Source organism: Castor canadensis, chromosome 3, assembly GCF_047511655.1.
Source record: "Castor canadensis chromosome 3, mCasCan1.hap1v2, whole genome shotgun sequence".
Lineage (NCBI taxonomy): Eukaryota > Metazoa > Chordata > Mammalia > Rodentia > Castoridae > Castor > Castor canadensis.
Genome location: NC_133388.1, coordinates 159,756,445 through 159,772,074, shown reverse-complemented (window position 1 = coordinate 159,772,074; position 15,630 = coordinate 159,756,445). Strand labels below are relative to the sequence as shown.

General features: G+C 34.6%; 1 protein-coding gene across 6 annotated transcripts in view; it reads left to right on the top strand.

Moving 5' to 3' along the window:
- Stk3 (serine/threonine kinase 3) overlaps positions 1 to 15,630 on the top strand; it is a 313,658-nt gene that overhangs the window by 163,331 nt on the left and 134,697 nt on the right. For all 6 annotated transcript variants that reach the window (XM_074068904.1, XM_074068900.1, XM_074068899.1 and 3 more), the window contains one exon: positions 9,640 to 9,777. In XM_074068904.1, coding sequence (XP_073925005.1) covers positions 9,640 to 9,777 — 138 coding nt within the window. The remainder of the gene's footprint in view (positions 1 to 9,639; positions 9,778 to 15,630) is intronic.

Genomic DNA, 15,630 nt, shown 5'->3' with positions numbered 1-15,630 from the left:
CACATTGAGCCACTCCACCAGCCCTTTTTTGTGGAGGGTTTTTTTTTCAAGATAGGGTCTTGCAAACTTTTTGCCCAGGCTAGATTCAAACCGCAATCCTCCTGATCTCTGCCTCTTGGGTAGCTAGGATTATAGGTGTGAGCCACCAGTACCTGGCTCCCTTTCCACTCTTAAAAACTGAGTACTCAAAGAACTGTTGTTTATATGAATCTTATCAATATTATCATGTTAAAAGTTAAAAATATGAATTATCTAAAACTAACAGTTCTATTACATGTCAACATAAGTAATATATTTTTTGGAAAAATATTTTCACAAGTAATGAGTGGCTAGCTTAATAGAAGATAGTTGAATTTCTATTATATTCTATTTCTGTTATAACACATTATTTTGCTTAAAATACATAAAGAAAATCTGGTCTACCACACACACATGGTTGGATAAAGGACAGGAGTATTTTAATAGTTTTTCCTTAGTAATTATGAATGTTTTGATACTTAACCAAAACTCATCGGTAGTAATTTCTTAAAGGTTAATTCCAGTGTTCTAATCTGAAACCATAGTGGTGAATATTCTTATCTTGTTACATTAAAACCTGTTTTTCAGCCTAGTGCTGGTGGCTCATGCCTGTAATCCTAACTACTCACAAGGCAGAGATCAGGAGGATTGAGTTTCGAAGCCAGTTTAGGCGAATAGTTTGTGAAACACTATCTTGAAAAATACCCAGTGAAAAAAAGGGCTGGTGGAGTGTCTCAAGTGGTAGAGCACCTGCCTGGCACGTGTGAAGCCTTGAGTTCAAACTCCAGTACTGCCTCCCCCAAAATCAAAACAAACCAAAAACCTATTTTTCTACCCTGTATTTTGAATAAATCTTAATTTGTGTAATGATAAGAGATTATGCTTACGTGTTGTTTGGAAAATATTTTTTTTACTAGGTTGCGTAGATCTTTTAAAATTTGACATATTATACAGGATCAAAGAGCCTCATTTGTCAGCATCACATGTTAACAGCCTCAGAAAAGTTTCTAAGAATTAAAAAGCTGAAGTTTTTGAAGTTTAATATTTTGAAAATTAATATTTTCATTTGAGATCTTGAATTTTGTTGTTGGCATCAAAGGCCATCTGTTTTTTTAAAGTGATAAGGCCCACTTTTAATTAAATTAATTGATTAATTAATTTCCTTTTTTTGAGGTGCTGAAGTTCAAACCCAGGGCCTTGCATATGCTAGGCAAGAGCTGTATTCTCAGCCATATAAGTCTTTCTTTCATTTAAAAAAGATATTTCATGGAAAAAAGTCCTGGTATAGCTTGCAACTTAATCACACCTATGATTTTTCTGTAGACAACCATTTTACTTTGGTATTCATCAGACATGGTTTATGTGTACTTCCCGTCATCAAACAGTGTTTAAAAAAAGATGTGTATTTAAACATTAAAATTTGATAAAAATGAGTTTCTCTTTCTTCTCCTTCCCTTTCTCTTCTTCTTTGTCTTCTCTTCCTTCTCCTCCTCATCTCCCTCCCCTTCTTACTTCTCCCTTCTTCTTCTTTGTCCTCCTCTTCCTCCTTTTTTATTTTTTGAGAGACAGAGTTCATGTTTTCTAGGCTGGCTTTGAACATAGGCTCAAGTGATCCTCCTATGTCAGGCTCAAGTGATCCTCCTGTGTCAACCTCAGGAATAACAGACTACAGACATTCACCACAAATGCCTGTTTTATATTTTTCTTCATTAACCATATTCTTTATTGAACATGGGTTTTAATTTTTTTAAATTGTAAATGCATGGCAGTAGAGAGTACAGTCATTAGACTTTGGTTTCACTGCCTTGATTGATAATAGGGGGACAACAGTTTTATCTATTATTGTTTGTGCATCTTTAGTAAAAATATCAGTTGAGAGAAAGGAAAAGAATGTTTCAGTGTTTTCATAAAAATAAGTTTGACCTAATGGACCACTGAAGGAACCTTGCAAAAGGGTTGAGAACATCTGTAGGGAAAAGCTACAGAGAAGCAGTATTCTTCACTTTTGTCTAAGAGGTACGCCTTACATCAACTTATGTATCAATTTCACTATTTTGTTGTATTTGAATATTACCTATCTGTGGTATTGTTTCTGCCTTAACTAGATGTAGTACAGTTCAATTCTTTTAACCATCTAAAGTTAGCCTAACTCTCACAAGTTCAAAGGCACAATTCCTAACTCTCTTATTTCAGATGTCAGCTACATTTCAGGGTTCCCTAGCTCACCCATACTTCTGACTTACTGGCTACAAATTCTTTAGTTTCTTTGACCCTGTCAGATTTGTTGTTTCACTAGAATGAGTGAAGAACTGATTAAAGCACTGGACTTACCATTATAGTTTTGTTATTATGAATACAAATTAGGAGGACCAGTCAAATGAAGAAACCCAGAACTTTTGTGCCTTTTTTAACCAGGAGTCTCCACCAAACCTCAATATATAGAGTTTTTACTGGGATTTCATTAAGTAGGTATGGCTGATTAAACCTTTGGCCATGTGTTTGAACATAGACTTCCTTTGTGAGATTGATTTTTTGTTTGGTTGGCTTTTTGTTTTTCTTTGTAGTACTGGCGTTTGAACTCAGGGCCTTCCACTTGTTAGGAGGTACTCTACCAATTGAGCCGCGCTACTAGCCTGACAATGACTTTTTGAAAGAATGGGGCCACTTATATTTTTCTTTTTGGTAGAGTCTTTCATAATCTTAAGTCATAATATGGTAGAATGTCCCATAATTTGCCTTAATGTAAACCATTTAGCTTTTCCTCTATTCCCTGCATTACCTTTAACCTGGAAGTTAGATCGAGAGTAGGGCTGTCCAGTAGCATGTTCTATAATAATGGAAATGTTACATACTTGCACTGTCCAGTATGATGGTTGCCATCTATCCACATGTAGTTAGGGGGCACCGACTGCTCCCTCTTCCCTTAATTTGGTTTGAAGTCTGGCAAATTGGCCTTTATTGGCCAGATTAATGATTATTGGAGTTCCACTAACTAAAAATGGAGTAGGTTTTGAGTCCCTACTCCCAATACTTTAACCTGTGCTTACTGCAGAAACTGCATTTTAGGAACAGGATTCACCTCAGACTTTACTATTCTCTTCAAAATCTCTGTTTATTTTATATTTGTGTTTGAGGGAGTGGTGATAATATTTAGGACTATATTTTTTATTAACATCCAGAAAACATTTATCTTTTCCTTTCCTTCCTCTCTTCCATCTTTTATTCAACATAGAAAATTAATATTTGTCTAGCTAAAATTTTTCTTCTAGTTAGAGTGCCAGCGTATTTTATACCCCAAAAGGAGACTGATAAACATCTAATCTAACCTCCTGACTTAGATGAAACAAACATACAAACAAACAAAAAAACACAATTAAATCTTCAGTCAGGACAATTCAGAATTCAAGCCTGTTTTCTGACTCAGGTGCAGTGTTGGCTTCATTGTGCTGTACTGTTTGCTCTCTTATTTGTAGTACTCTCTCCTTCTCTCTCCCTTCCTCCCTCTGTCCCTCTCTTTTTTTTCTCTCTCTCTCTGTCTCCCCCTCCCCCCCAAATTATCATTGGTATAGTTAACTACTTTCTATTTGACTTAGTAGCTTGCTACCTATGTGTTGTATTTGCTATCAGGGAACAGCTATATTTGTTAAGTTCTTTGTAGTTTTATGAAGTGCTTTCACATCTTTTATCTCATTTGTTTGTTATTAAGATGACCTTTTGTTCTTACACCTGAGGTTCTTAAGTAGTAGCATGGAGTTCGTTGTGATACTGGCCTGTCCCTCACTTCTGTACTTCTACAAATCCATCTGCCTTAGCTTCAGACATATGTGTTGACTCAATTCCACTGAGATTATAACTTCAGGCATTGTAGCTTCTCAGTTCAGTCTCTTTCCATATCATCTGCTGCTTCTAGAGTCTAAGGCATGAAATTCCAAATGTGATTACAATTCACTGTTTCTCAGTACTTCTACTTCTTAAGACTGCTTGTGTTCAGGGAAGTTCTTTTAAAAACTTAATCAGAGGTTCAGTATGTAGTTAAGCAACACATTGTGTAGAAACAAACACAGGATAATCAACATAATTTATTGTACTAACATTCTTCAATCAAAATGGTGTTAGAGATAAGATAAATTATATGGCTGTAATGTGTGTCTGTGTGATTTGGTTGGTGGCAAGGGAGTGAATTGTTAGCTTAAGGCTAGCCACTGATTGCCAAAACTTTCTACAACAGGGGCTTATTACCTAATCAGTTCATACAAAACCTGGAGATTCTTAAGGGGATCCTCTGCGAGTCCTGATTAGGTCAAGGTAGCTGAACACAGAGAAGTCTGTGAGAAAATCTGTTAGCTTGTTACTGATTTTCTAAAGTCAAAAATGGAAATAAAAGATATAGTGGTTTTCCTGAAGACATTTTTCCAGATCATTTAATAAAACTTATTTATTTGAACTGTATGCTTAATGTTCATGCTTGCTCAATGCTTGCTTGAGAGTACGAAGTGACATTTACATTCACTTTATGGCAGTACTGGGTAAATAAGAGTTAGAGTTAAGCTTTTTATCCTTGGGTTTCTAATAGCTACTGCTGAGATGAGCCTTATATGTTAAGATTATCTGAAGATAAGACTGTAGCTTATTGGCTCAAAGTTCAAAGGAGAGCACTAGCTTCAAGGACATAAATCGCTGAGTTGTTATCCACTGATTTGTAACAACTGTGGATGAACAACATTTATCTAGACAATCTAGTGTCTTTTACTTGCAGTTTGAGGTCAGTGTATATATAGGTAGGGGCTTGCATAGGTAGTTTAAACTGTTCTGCAGAGATGAGAGTTCAAATTTATTTTTATTCTCTAATTTGAAGTAGTAGGTGGATTTGTGTGCCCTTTTCAGCAGCTGCTTTAATCTCATTTTGTCCATCCTCAAAGCTTTATTAGTCTCCATCTCAGCTATGGAGTCATCTGAAATTAAGTTGTTTAGAGACAGAATTTTATGATCTGGCACCCTGCTGTTTGATATTTGTTTGATATGTGTTTATTCTTTTCCCCACAAATTGACTATAAATTCTGTAATATGCTATTACATATGAAAAATACGTGGTAGCATGACTTACAAAGGCAAATACTTAAAGATCTAAAAGGACCATTAAGTAAAACAGATGACTGATCTGCTAGAAGGGGTCCATGTAAAGATGAGAATATACATCCATGTTTAAATTAGCCTAATTCTAGCAGATTCTTACCTTGTGGAAATGTGAGCTTGATATTGTTTAAACAAAATTAATCCACTGGTGCTATTTGACCTGTGGCCTGTCAGTTTGCTAATTCTGAAGTGCAACATTGTCTGAATACACAGAAAATGGCTTTATAGTACTTGTTTGATTCAGTATTGTTTTGTAATACTGCCTACCCTGCTTTTGAAGAACTATCATAGATGTAATATGTATACTTACATATAAAACATGTAAGAATGTTGTCATCTGTTGAAGGATTTGCCCATTTTGAAAGATGATATGTACACCGATAAAGAGATTAACTTCACTCTTAACAAAGTGGATATTAAGTCATTATTTTTATGCTCATGGAAAGTCCTTTGGATCACTTTTCAAGTTAGAAACCATGATAATACAGTGTAGTAAATGACTGCGTATTCTGAAGGCATTCAAAAGAATGATATCACCTGACACTGTGGTACACACCTGTAATCCTAGCTACCGAGGGGGGCCGAGGCAGGGAGACCAAGAATTCAAGACTAGTCTGGGCAATACAATGAGACCCCATCTCAAATAAGACAAAACAAAAGAATGACATGGTGAATTTTTAGAATATCTGAGTGCCTTGAAATTAAGGTATCTATTTTTAGTTCTTGAATTCTGGAGTGATCTTTCATTCTTCCTTTCTCCTTCTAAACAATATTGTTAATGTATTTTCCCAATGGTTTTTTGAAATATTTCCTGCCTCATTTCTTCCATTTCATTCCTGTAGATGTCATCATTTGAACTTTTTATTACACATGTTGGGACGTAAACGCTAGCCCCTAGCTACCTTTGTGTGTGTGTGTGTGTGTGTGTGTGTGTTGGGGGTGGTGTATTAAGGTTTGAACTCAGGGCCTTGTGCTTATCAGACAGGTGCTCTACCACTTGAGCCACTCCGCCAGCCCGAGCTCCATGTAATTTGAATGCCTAACACCCCGTTCATGTGTGGTAGTAGGCACTAAACAAATATTTCTGAACTTTTTAAAAATTTTTCCTCATTCATATATTATGTTGTAAAATTATACAACACAAATTTCACCATTTTAATCATTTTTAAGTGAACAATTGTGTGGAATCAAGTACATTCACATTTACATGTGAAATATTTGTGTTTTGTCACTGGCTTATTTCACTCAGCATGTCTTCAAGGATCAGCCATAGTAGCGTGTTTCAAAATTTTCTTTTTAGGGCTGAATAATCGTTCATTTTATTTATATATCCCATTTTGTTTGTCCATTCATCTTTCAGTGGACACATTGGTTTCCACCTTTTGCTAATTGTGGTGTATATGGATGTACAAATATCTGTTGTACTGCTTGCTTTTAATTCTTTTGGGTATATACATAGAATTGGAATTGTTACACTACATGGTAATTCAGTGTTTAATTTTTTTTTTTTTTTTTTTTGCAGTGCTGGGGTTTGAACTCAGGGCCTACATCTTGAGTCACTCCACCAGCCCCCTCCTTTTTTAAAAAGTGGCACTGGGATTTTGAACTCAGGGCCTCACGCTTGCTAGGCAGGTGCTCTACCGTTTGAGTCACTCCACCAGCCCCAGCCCCCAGCTCTATTTTGTGGTGGGTTTTTTTGAGGTAGGTCTCATAAACTATTTGCTTGAGCTGGCTTTGAACTGCAAACCTCCTGATCTCTGCCTCCTGAGTACCTAGGATACAGGCATGAACCACTGGCACCTGGCTTATGTTTAATTTTTTTAAATTAATTTTTAAAAAAAGAATCTCTACACAGTTTTTCATAGTGTCTTACCATTTTTTACATTTCCACCAACAATACATAAGGGATTCAGTTGCTCTCGCTCCCTTCCTTCCAATAGCCATCCTATTGAGTGTGAAGTGACACCTTTTTATAGTTTTGATTTGCATTTTCCAAATCACTAGTAATGTCTAGTGTCTTTTCATGTGCATATTGACCATTTGTATGCCTTCTTTGAAAAAATGTGTAAGTCTGCCCATTTAAAAAATTGGGTTATTTTTGTTTTTGTTGATTTATAGGAATTCTTTATGAATAATTATAGCTATTAACTGCTTATCCCCTGTGATTTGCAAATATCTTATCCATTTTATGGGTTGCCTTTTTGCTGTTTTGATTGTGCCCCTTGATGTACACATTTTAAATTTTGATGAAATCCATTTTATCTTTTTTTCTTTTATTGCCTGGACTTTTGTTCTAGCCAATAAATCATTGCCAAATTCAATGTCAAGAAACTTTTACCCCTGTGTTTTCTTCTAGAATTTTTAGTTCTTCTGGTTAAGTTTTTTCTTATTTTGAGTTAATATTTGTATATTGTAACATGTGCATCCATCTTCGTTTTTTCGCATGTTCACATCCAGTCTTCCTGACATCACTTACTGAAAAAACTCTTTTCCCCACAAATGTTTTCTCTTATTTACGTTTGAGTGAATGATTTTCAACTGTATCAGTATCTTTCAAGATCTTTCACAGCACTGCCTTATTATAAACTTGCTTAGGCTTTATTCCCTACTTGGAAATAAAAGACTTGGCAGATCTGTATGTTGACAGCAGATCACCATTTATTATATCTTCTATGCTCTTGCTAGGTGGTTGATTTAGAAACTGTCTTTGCTTTGTACTTTAGCTCTTTTCTGGAAAGTTAGAGAAAACGTTATATACTTTGCTTATCTTTTAAATAACAGCCCTTTTCTAAATCTGAAATTTTGTTTTTAGCTCACTTAGCCTCTCTGGGCATTAGATTGTTTTACTGGAAAATTAGAGGGTTGAACTAAATTTCTGTTGTATATTCTTTACTGTGAAAATTATATGATTCTGACATACTTATGAAAGGCTTTTAATCAATTAACAAAAATTCAGTGGAAAGTAAAACAGCTTTAGGATATATAAGGAATGCATTAACACTGTTATCCTTAGAGTTTTATTCTCTTTATAAGTTTGTCTACACTTTTGCTGTTTTCTCCGTATCTAAAGTTTTAACACAGCTACAATTAGTCTCTTTCAATGGTAAAAACTTACTTTTGGGGCTGGAGGTGTGGCTCAAGTGGTAAAGTGCCTGCTTAGCTACCGTGAAGTCCTCCTGAGTTCAAACCCCAGTGCCACCTAAACAAAAACATACACAAAAATGAAATAAATAAAGAACAAAAAGAAACAGAAAAACTTAGTTTCTAAGTGTTATTGTAATTGGTAGCATTACTACCTCTATCTTCTATGTACATTAAGGAGAATGGGCATAAATTAATGTACACCAAAAGCCAGGTGAAACAGTGAGGAGAGCCCTGAGAATAATCTTTCTCCTAGAAAGTCAAAGAATTCTAAAACCTAGAAAGGGAGAATTTTGGATGCTGTATCTGGATCTATCTTTGAGAGGCCCGTGATTGTATAGTGCATGTGCTTGTACTGATTAAGATTACCAAAATCCACTGTCTCTCTTCTTAGCTATTATGTCTATTGTGTGATTACTTAAACTTTCCTATTAAACTACAGTTGGCTATCACATACTCTAATTCATTGCAGAATTTTTGTCATTGCTGTAATTGCTTCCTGTCTTTTTTTATAACATTATGTGAAAATAAAAATGATGTTTATTGAGTGTTTGATACGTTTGTTTGAATTTTATTCCTTTTATCTCTTTCCAAGGAAAATGATGTTTTAGTGATGGTGTTTTATAAGGAACTCTTCCAGATGCCCAGAAGAGAAGTTAATTCATTATATTCAGTGACTCTTTAAAAATGTTAGGGACTAATTCTCTTAGTTGAAAAATAGTGACTACTTAGTTAGGAGGACATGGATGAGGTGAGATGTGAATTTGAATTTTAATCTGTCTGAATGTATTATCCTGACTACTAAATTAAAGTGGTGTAGTACTTTGAAGAGTTTCATTTAGCATCATGGCTCATATATTTAAGCAAAGAAATACAAATATTGACTATTCAAGTCATAGCAGCAATTCATTTATGTTTAAGTATTGTGGAGTGCAGATGCAAACTGGACTGCTACTAACAATTTTGAGCAGCAGTACTTATATAAAATTGAAATGGGAAGTAAATCTGGCATGCACTAGCAAAATTTAGGAATATATCTAACTAGAGAATGTCTTTGGTAAAAGGTCAGAAATGCAGTCTTTGGAGACTGATAAAAAAATAATAGATAAAATAAGGAATGATGTGCTCAATGAGCTACAATTCAAATAGAGGAAATTTACTGGGAAATGATTACATTAGTAGCAGATGGACATGCTTCCTGAATTGTAATCTTAATGGAAATCCTAGAACAGCTTAAATTTGTTTTTGAGATTTAGAGCATGATAAAAAGATAGATGAAGAGATTTGTTTATTTTGTTGTGCTGTTATGATTCTTATTATGTGTTTTGTATGTTTCATTTGTCCTAGGCTATTTTTATGATCCCCACAAATCCACCACCAACATTCAGGAAACCTGAGCTTTGGTCTGATGATTTCACTGATTTTGTTAAAAAGTGCTTAGTGAAGAATCCTGAGCAGAGAGCAACTGCAACACAACTTTTACAGGTCAGTACTTATAAAGGAATATATTTTTTCTTCATACCTTTTACTTTCTGACATTGACCAGAATTACAGTGACTTTCATAAATGTTTTCTAAAGATTTAGAACTCTTAGGAAGTACAGATTGTATCTCATTTTCTGTTTTCCAGGTTCAGTCTTCTGCCTTTTTCCTCTCCCCCCCTTCTTTGTTGTTAACTCTTTTTCCTTAAACCTATTTTAAAACAATCTTCCAAAGCATTCTCATTTCAATAATGAGTTCTTATCTCCATAGTTGTTATTTCTCATGGCTTTTATGTTTGTTGACTCAGCATTTCTCCATTGACTTTTTGTTCTACTATAATATATGCAAATATAAGATCCCCAAACTCCTTGAAAAGATTATTACATGTTATAAATACTAGTTATAAGATTATCTAAATGAAAAAAAAAGTTTTAGTATTCCTACTGTAAACAGACTTTGTATCCAGAATGTCAGAAAGCCTTTTTAAAATCTGCCTTGAAATTTAATTCAAAAGAAATAATTTAGTACTTATAAGTATTTGTGAAACTTTCTTTCCCAAACACAATTGCCTTAGAACTCTCAACTAATCATAAGTGTGTCTCACATTAACAAATTTACATTTGCAAAATATTTCTTACTTTTAACTGATAAAAGAATTCAAACTATGTTTTTTGTAAAAAAGTGGCTTGGAGTGGTAGCTCATGCCTGTAATCCAGCTATGTATGAGGTATAGGCAGGAGGATAACTGAGGCTGGCTTACATGATAGAGCACAAGGCCCTGAGTTCAAACTCCAGTACTGCCAAAAAAGAGTGACTTTCCAAGGTACCATTTTTTGAAAAAGATTTGTTAAAATATATGGGAAATAGGCTCATAAATGTCATGTTTATTGTTATGAATACCAAATCTAGTGCTCAGTCTCCATGGAAACTGGTTTGGCAATATCTATTTAAAATACAGATTTGTGTATTTTTTATTTCATCAGTTATACATCTAAGAATTATACAGGAAAAATTTAAACATGAGTGAAATAATATAGAACGTTCTATTAGTGAAAGAGTAGAAACAGACTAAATATGTGTCAACAAATGGGAAATAATCTAAGGTCCAGTAAGAAAAGTGATTGGAAAAATACACCTACATATACATGTAAATAAACTTTTGCCAGTGCTTAGAAAGGAGTATCTTTGGAAAAATAAATAAGGAACTGGCCCTAAGGAATGGTAGTTAATTGCAAGGATAAGAGGCAGGAGTGGGGTGGAAACTGACTTTTCACTGAATACTCTTTATGAGACTTTTTGAGTTTGGAGTTATTACTCAAGTATTACTTTTAAAACTTGATTACTTAATGGTTAAGATGATAAATTTTATGTTATGTATATTTTTTTCACAAAAAAATGAAAAATGAATAGAACATTAATTTTAAAATATTGTCAGTATTCCAAAGAAGTATTAAGTATATAAATCAAGAGCCTATTGATTTTATTATAATAATGAGTATATGAATTATTCAACCCAAAAAAAGAAGGCAACAAAAGAGAAGGTGGGGGAAGCAGAAAAAGAAATACTATAAGCAAATACTATAAAATATGATGGCAAAATAAATCAAATGTGCCTGATAACTAATTTTTGAATAGATAAACCCATATTTCCTTCTACAGTCTTTTCTAAACCTTCTAAAGAAAAGGAATTCTTTTGTTTTAATTTAAAAAGGATGGACAAGCACTTGAGAAATATTTCAGTATAATTCTCTACTTTCATGGATAAGAGTGCTGTACCCCAGAAAGGTTAAATGACTCACTGAGGATTCCCTATTGAAGCAGTCACTGTATTAGGTATATTCCATTTGTAGACATTTTATCTATTATGAATTAAATCAAGTGTTACTGTCAGAAACAGTCTTATTACCAAGTTTTAGCAGACACATGTCTATAACTTACATGTACAAATTACAACATTGATTTGTAGAGCCCAATAAATAATTAAAAAAATTTTTTTGGTAGTACTAGGGTTTAAATTCAGGGTCTTACACTTGTTAGGCAGGTGCTTTTCTTCTTAAGCCACTCCACAAGCCATTTTTGCTTTAGTTGTTTTTGGGGATAGACTCTTGCTTTTTTTGCCGAGGCTAGCCTGCACCCCTGTCCTCCTATTTATGCTTCCTGATCAACTGGGATGACAAGAGCACACCACCACCATGCTCAGCTATTAGTTGAGATGGGATTTTGCTAACTTTTTGCCAGGGCTGGCTTCAAACCATGATCCTCCCTATCTCTGCCTCCTGAGTAGCTGGGATTACAGTTGTGAGCCACTGCATCCAGCCCCAATAAACAAATTATAGAAAGAAATTTATTATGGATTTTTTTAATAGTGATTGATGTTTTGTGACACATGTTGTTTTGTACATTTAGGAATCATACACTGGAAGAATCCTTTTGAGATTAAGTTGAAATCATAGTAGTTTTTAAAAGATGAGGCAGTTGAAACCCCAGAGATGCTGTAAATCAAGGTTCAGTTTTGGTCTAGAAGTACTAGAATTTCTGATTTTAAGAGGATCTTATACGTGCTGGTGGGTAGCCCAGAACCTGATAGTCATCTCCTGCCCCAGTCTAGCTTCCTGTAAGAATATTAAGTTAACTAAGATCCGCCATTTTCTGAGTCAGCCCCTGGGTTTGGCTAGAACAGGTGCTGTCTTTGCAAATTCCCACAGTGTGTGACTTACTCTTTTATCAGTTCAATTGAAGTATAGAAGAAACTTTTCTTCCCTTTCTGATCATCCAATTATAATATAATTGCCTTAAGTACTTCCCCTACATTCATTGAGAGCCATTTCAGTTCTATGTTTGCTTTAAACTTAAAACATAATTGAGGAAACTCAGTTGAGGAAACAAGGGAATTTACTGCTAGCTTTTATCTTTCTGCTGTTCCTTTTCTTGATATTCCATAGTTATTTCTTAAACAGAACTTCTTTATGTTTAAGTAACTATTTTAGTCATTCCTTTAGGAGAAGTCTGTGAAGATAACCTTTTTTAGTTTATGATTTCCCTTTCGTTCATAGTGGATATTTTTGCTGGCTATAGTATTATGAGTTGACAACTCTTTTTCTTACAGTATTTAAAAAATGCTACACTACTTCCTTCTGGCTCCAAGGTTTCCTATGAGAAATCTTCTGCCATTTGAATTCTTACCTCTTGCTTTCTTCAAGATTCTTTTGTTTTTAGTTTTTAGAAGTTTAATTATCATGTGTCTTGTTGTGGATCTCTTTGGAAATATCCTGTTGCGAGGTTGTTTAGCTTCTTGAATCTGTAGGTTTATGTCTGTTGTCAAATTAGGGAAGTTTCAAATACTTTTTCAGCACCACCTTCTTTCTCTTCTTTTTACTCCAGTGGCACAAGTGTAAGATCTTTCGTTTCAGTCCCACAGGCCTCAAGCCCAAATTTGTTTTCTCTTTGTGTTTCAACTATGTATTTTCTCTTTCAGTTTGCCTGTTCTCTTGCTCTTGAGCCCACCAATTGAATTTCTTAGTTACTGTATTTCTCAATTCTAAAATTTTCATGTTTATTTAAAAAAATTTCTTCTTTCTTTACTGAGACATTCTAAATCTTTTGTTTATAATCATGTTTGCAATTTCTCATTGCTTCAAAATCCTTATCAAATAATTCTAACACCCATGTGATGTCTTTTTCCTTTTTAAATTGAAAAGCTCCTGGTCGTTGGTATGATGAGACATTTTTAATTGAAACCTGGACATTGTAGTTGTTATGTTATAAAGACTCTAGATCATACTTATGTTTTCTTTCTCCTAAAATATACAGTAATATGGATTGAACTCAGGCCTCATGCATGCTAGGCAAACACTCTACCACTGAGCGACACTCCCTAGCCCTTTATTTAAATATTTTGTTCAGAAAGCATCCTCTTTCATTGTTCCAGTGGGTGTAGAGGTGTATCTCCCTATTTGCTGGTGAGCAGGAGAAGTCCATGTTCCTTACTTGGTCTCCTTTGCCATGCAGGCAGGAAGGGCTTGTTATTCTTTCATGAGAGTGGTAGTTCCTCCCATGACTTCTACTGCTGTTGTGGGGGATGATCTCATTATAGCTGAGTAGTGGTGACAGTTCAGAGTCTCTACTAGGCTGCTTGTGACCCACTTCCAACAGGGAAGGAATGGGGTTTCTTACTACTGTCTGGGCTTCCCCATAATCTTCACTGACACTCTCCACTTTAGGAGGAGGTATTTTTACAGTATCTGATAGAGAATGCCCTAGGCTAGCACTTAGTCTTTTCTGAAACCATCTCAGTAGAAATCCTGAACAGCTTCAGGAGGTTGGAAATCTAAGTTCCCCACTCAGCCTTTGCTACTAGGGATGGAGCCATAGTATTTTTCTGTCATGTTTGGCTGGAGTAAAATGGTTATTGTCTAAAAGTGTTCTGTCTAGCCTGGCTGTCTATCTCCTCACTTTTTGTATTGAGAGAGAAGGCTTTTGTAGGGGCCTTTCAAGTCTGTGTCCATGTTTTCTGGCTTCTCTAGTACCCAGTCTAGGATAAATGAAGTTAAAAAGAAAACTCATGGAACTCACAGCTATGTCTTTTCTGGATCTCACCATCTCTAATTAGTCTGTTGACTTTTACCTTTCAGAGAAGTTTTCCTGATTTATTTCATATATAATGTCTAGAATTTTAGCAGTGGGGAGGTACAGGGAAAAATATAGCTACTCGATCTGTGTAGAAGCACAAATAATTTCTTCAGTTTACTTTAAACTCTTTTTTTCTCTGAAGCTTTTTTGTTAAACCATTAAGCTAATTCAGAACTTAAACACAATTCAAATAAAATACTCTAGATATTAAAAAATATAAAAATTTCAAACAGTCTTAAGTGATCAAGCTGTGGTAAGTTGATTTGGGGATAGTTTCTGTTTTTTTCATTTGTTTAGTGGTTTAAGCAGCCTCACCCATTTTTAGTTTATCTCAGGGACGCATGACCATGCCCAGCTTATTTGTTGAGATGGAGTCTCACTAGCTTTTTGCTCAAGTTATCCGACAACTGTGACCCTCCAGATCTTTGTTTCCAGAGTAGCTGGGATTACAGTGTGCCACCACACCCAGTCCTTATTATAGTTTTTAAAAACTTAATTCCTTGATCTGTAATTTACATTGGTGTTTCTGAGGTAGGATCTAGTTTAATCCCCTGGTCAAAAAAAAAAAAAAAAAGATAACAATTACCTTAGTACCAGTTTGGGTTTAAATCGTGTTTTCCCTGCTGAATGAAAATGCTCTCTTTATAATATACCAGTTTTCTTGTATCTTATGTTTCATTTCTAGGCATTCTGCTCTGTTCTTTCTGTTCTCATTCTGGAACCGTATGCTTTTCTAGATATTTAACAAAAAATGTAGCTTCTATTCGTTGATTATAAAGAATTTTTTTCTATGAAATCAGTCATTTTATTCAGATTTTAAAAATTTTTTTCTATACTACTTTTCAGTGAATGAACCTCTTCTTGTTTCTACAGTTTTTGTTATGTATACTAATATAGCATACCAGGTTTATAAGTAAAGCTTCTTTTATATTATGTCCTTTATTAGTGTTAAATGACTTCAGCTTACTGTTTTCTTCTTTGAATTCTGCTTGTTTTGGTAATGTTATTCATGATAACGTCTTATGTTTGACCAGTATTTCCTGGCCTGTTAGCTTTTAACCCAACTTCTTTTAAGTATGTCTCTTAGAGAAACACAAGTTGGATTTACCTCATATAAGTATATCTCATGTACAAAGCATATTGTTGAATCATATAAGTATATCTCATGTATAAAGCATGTAGTTGAATTTGTCTTAGAAAATAGAAATCCAACCTGTTCATTTACAAT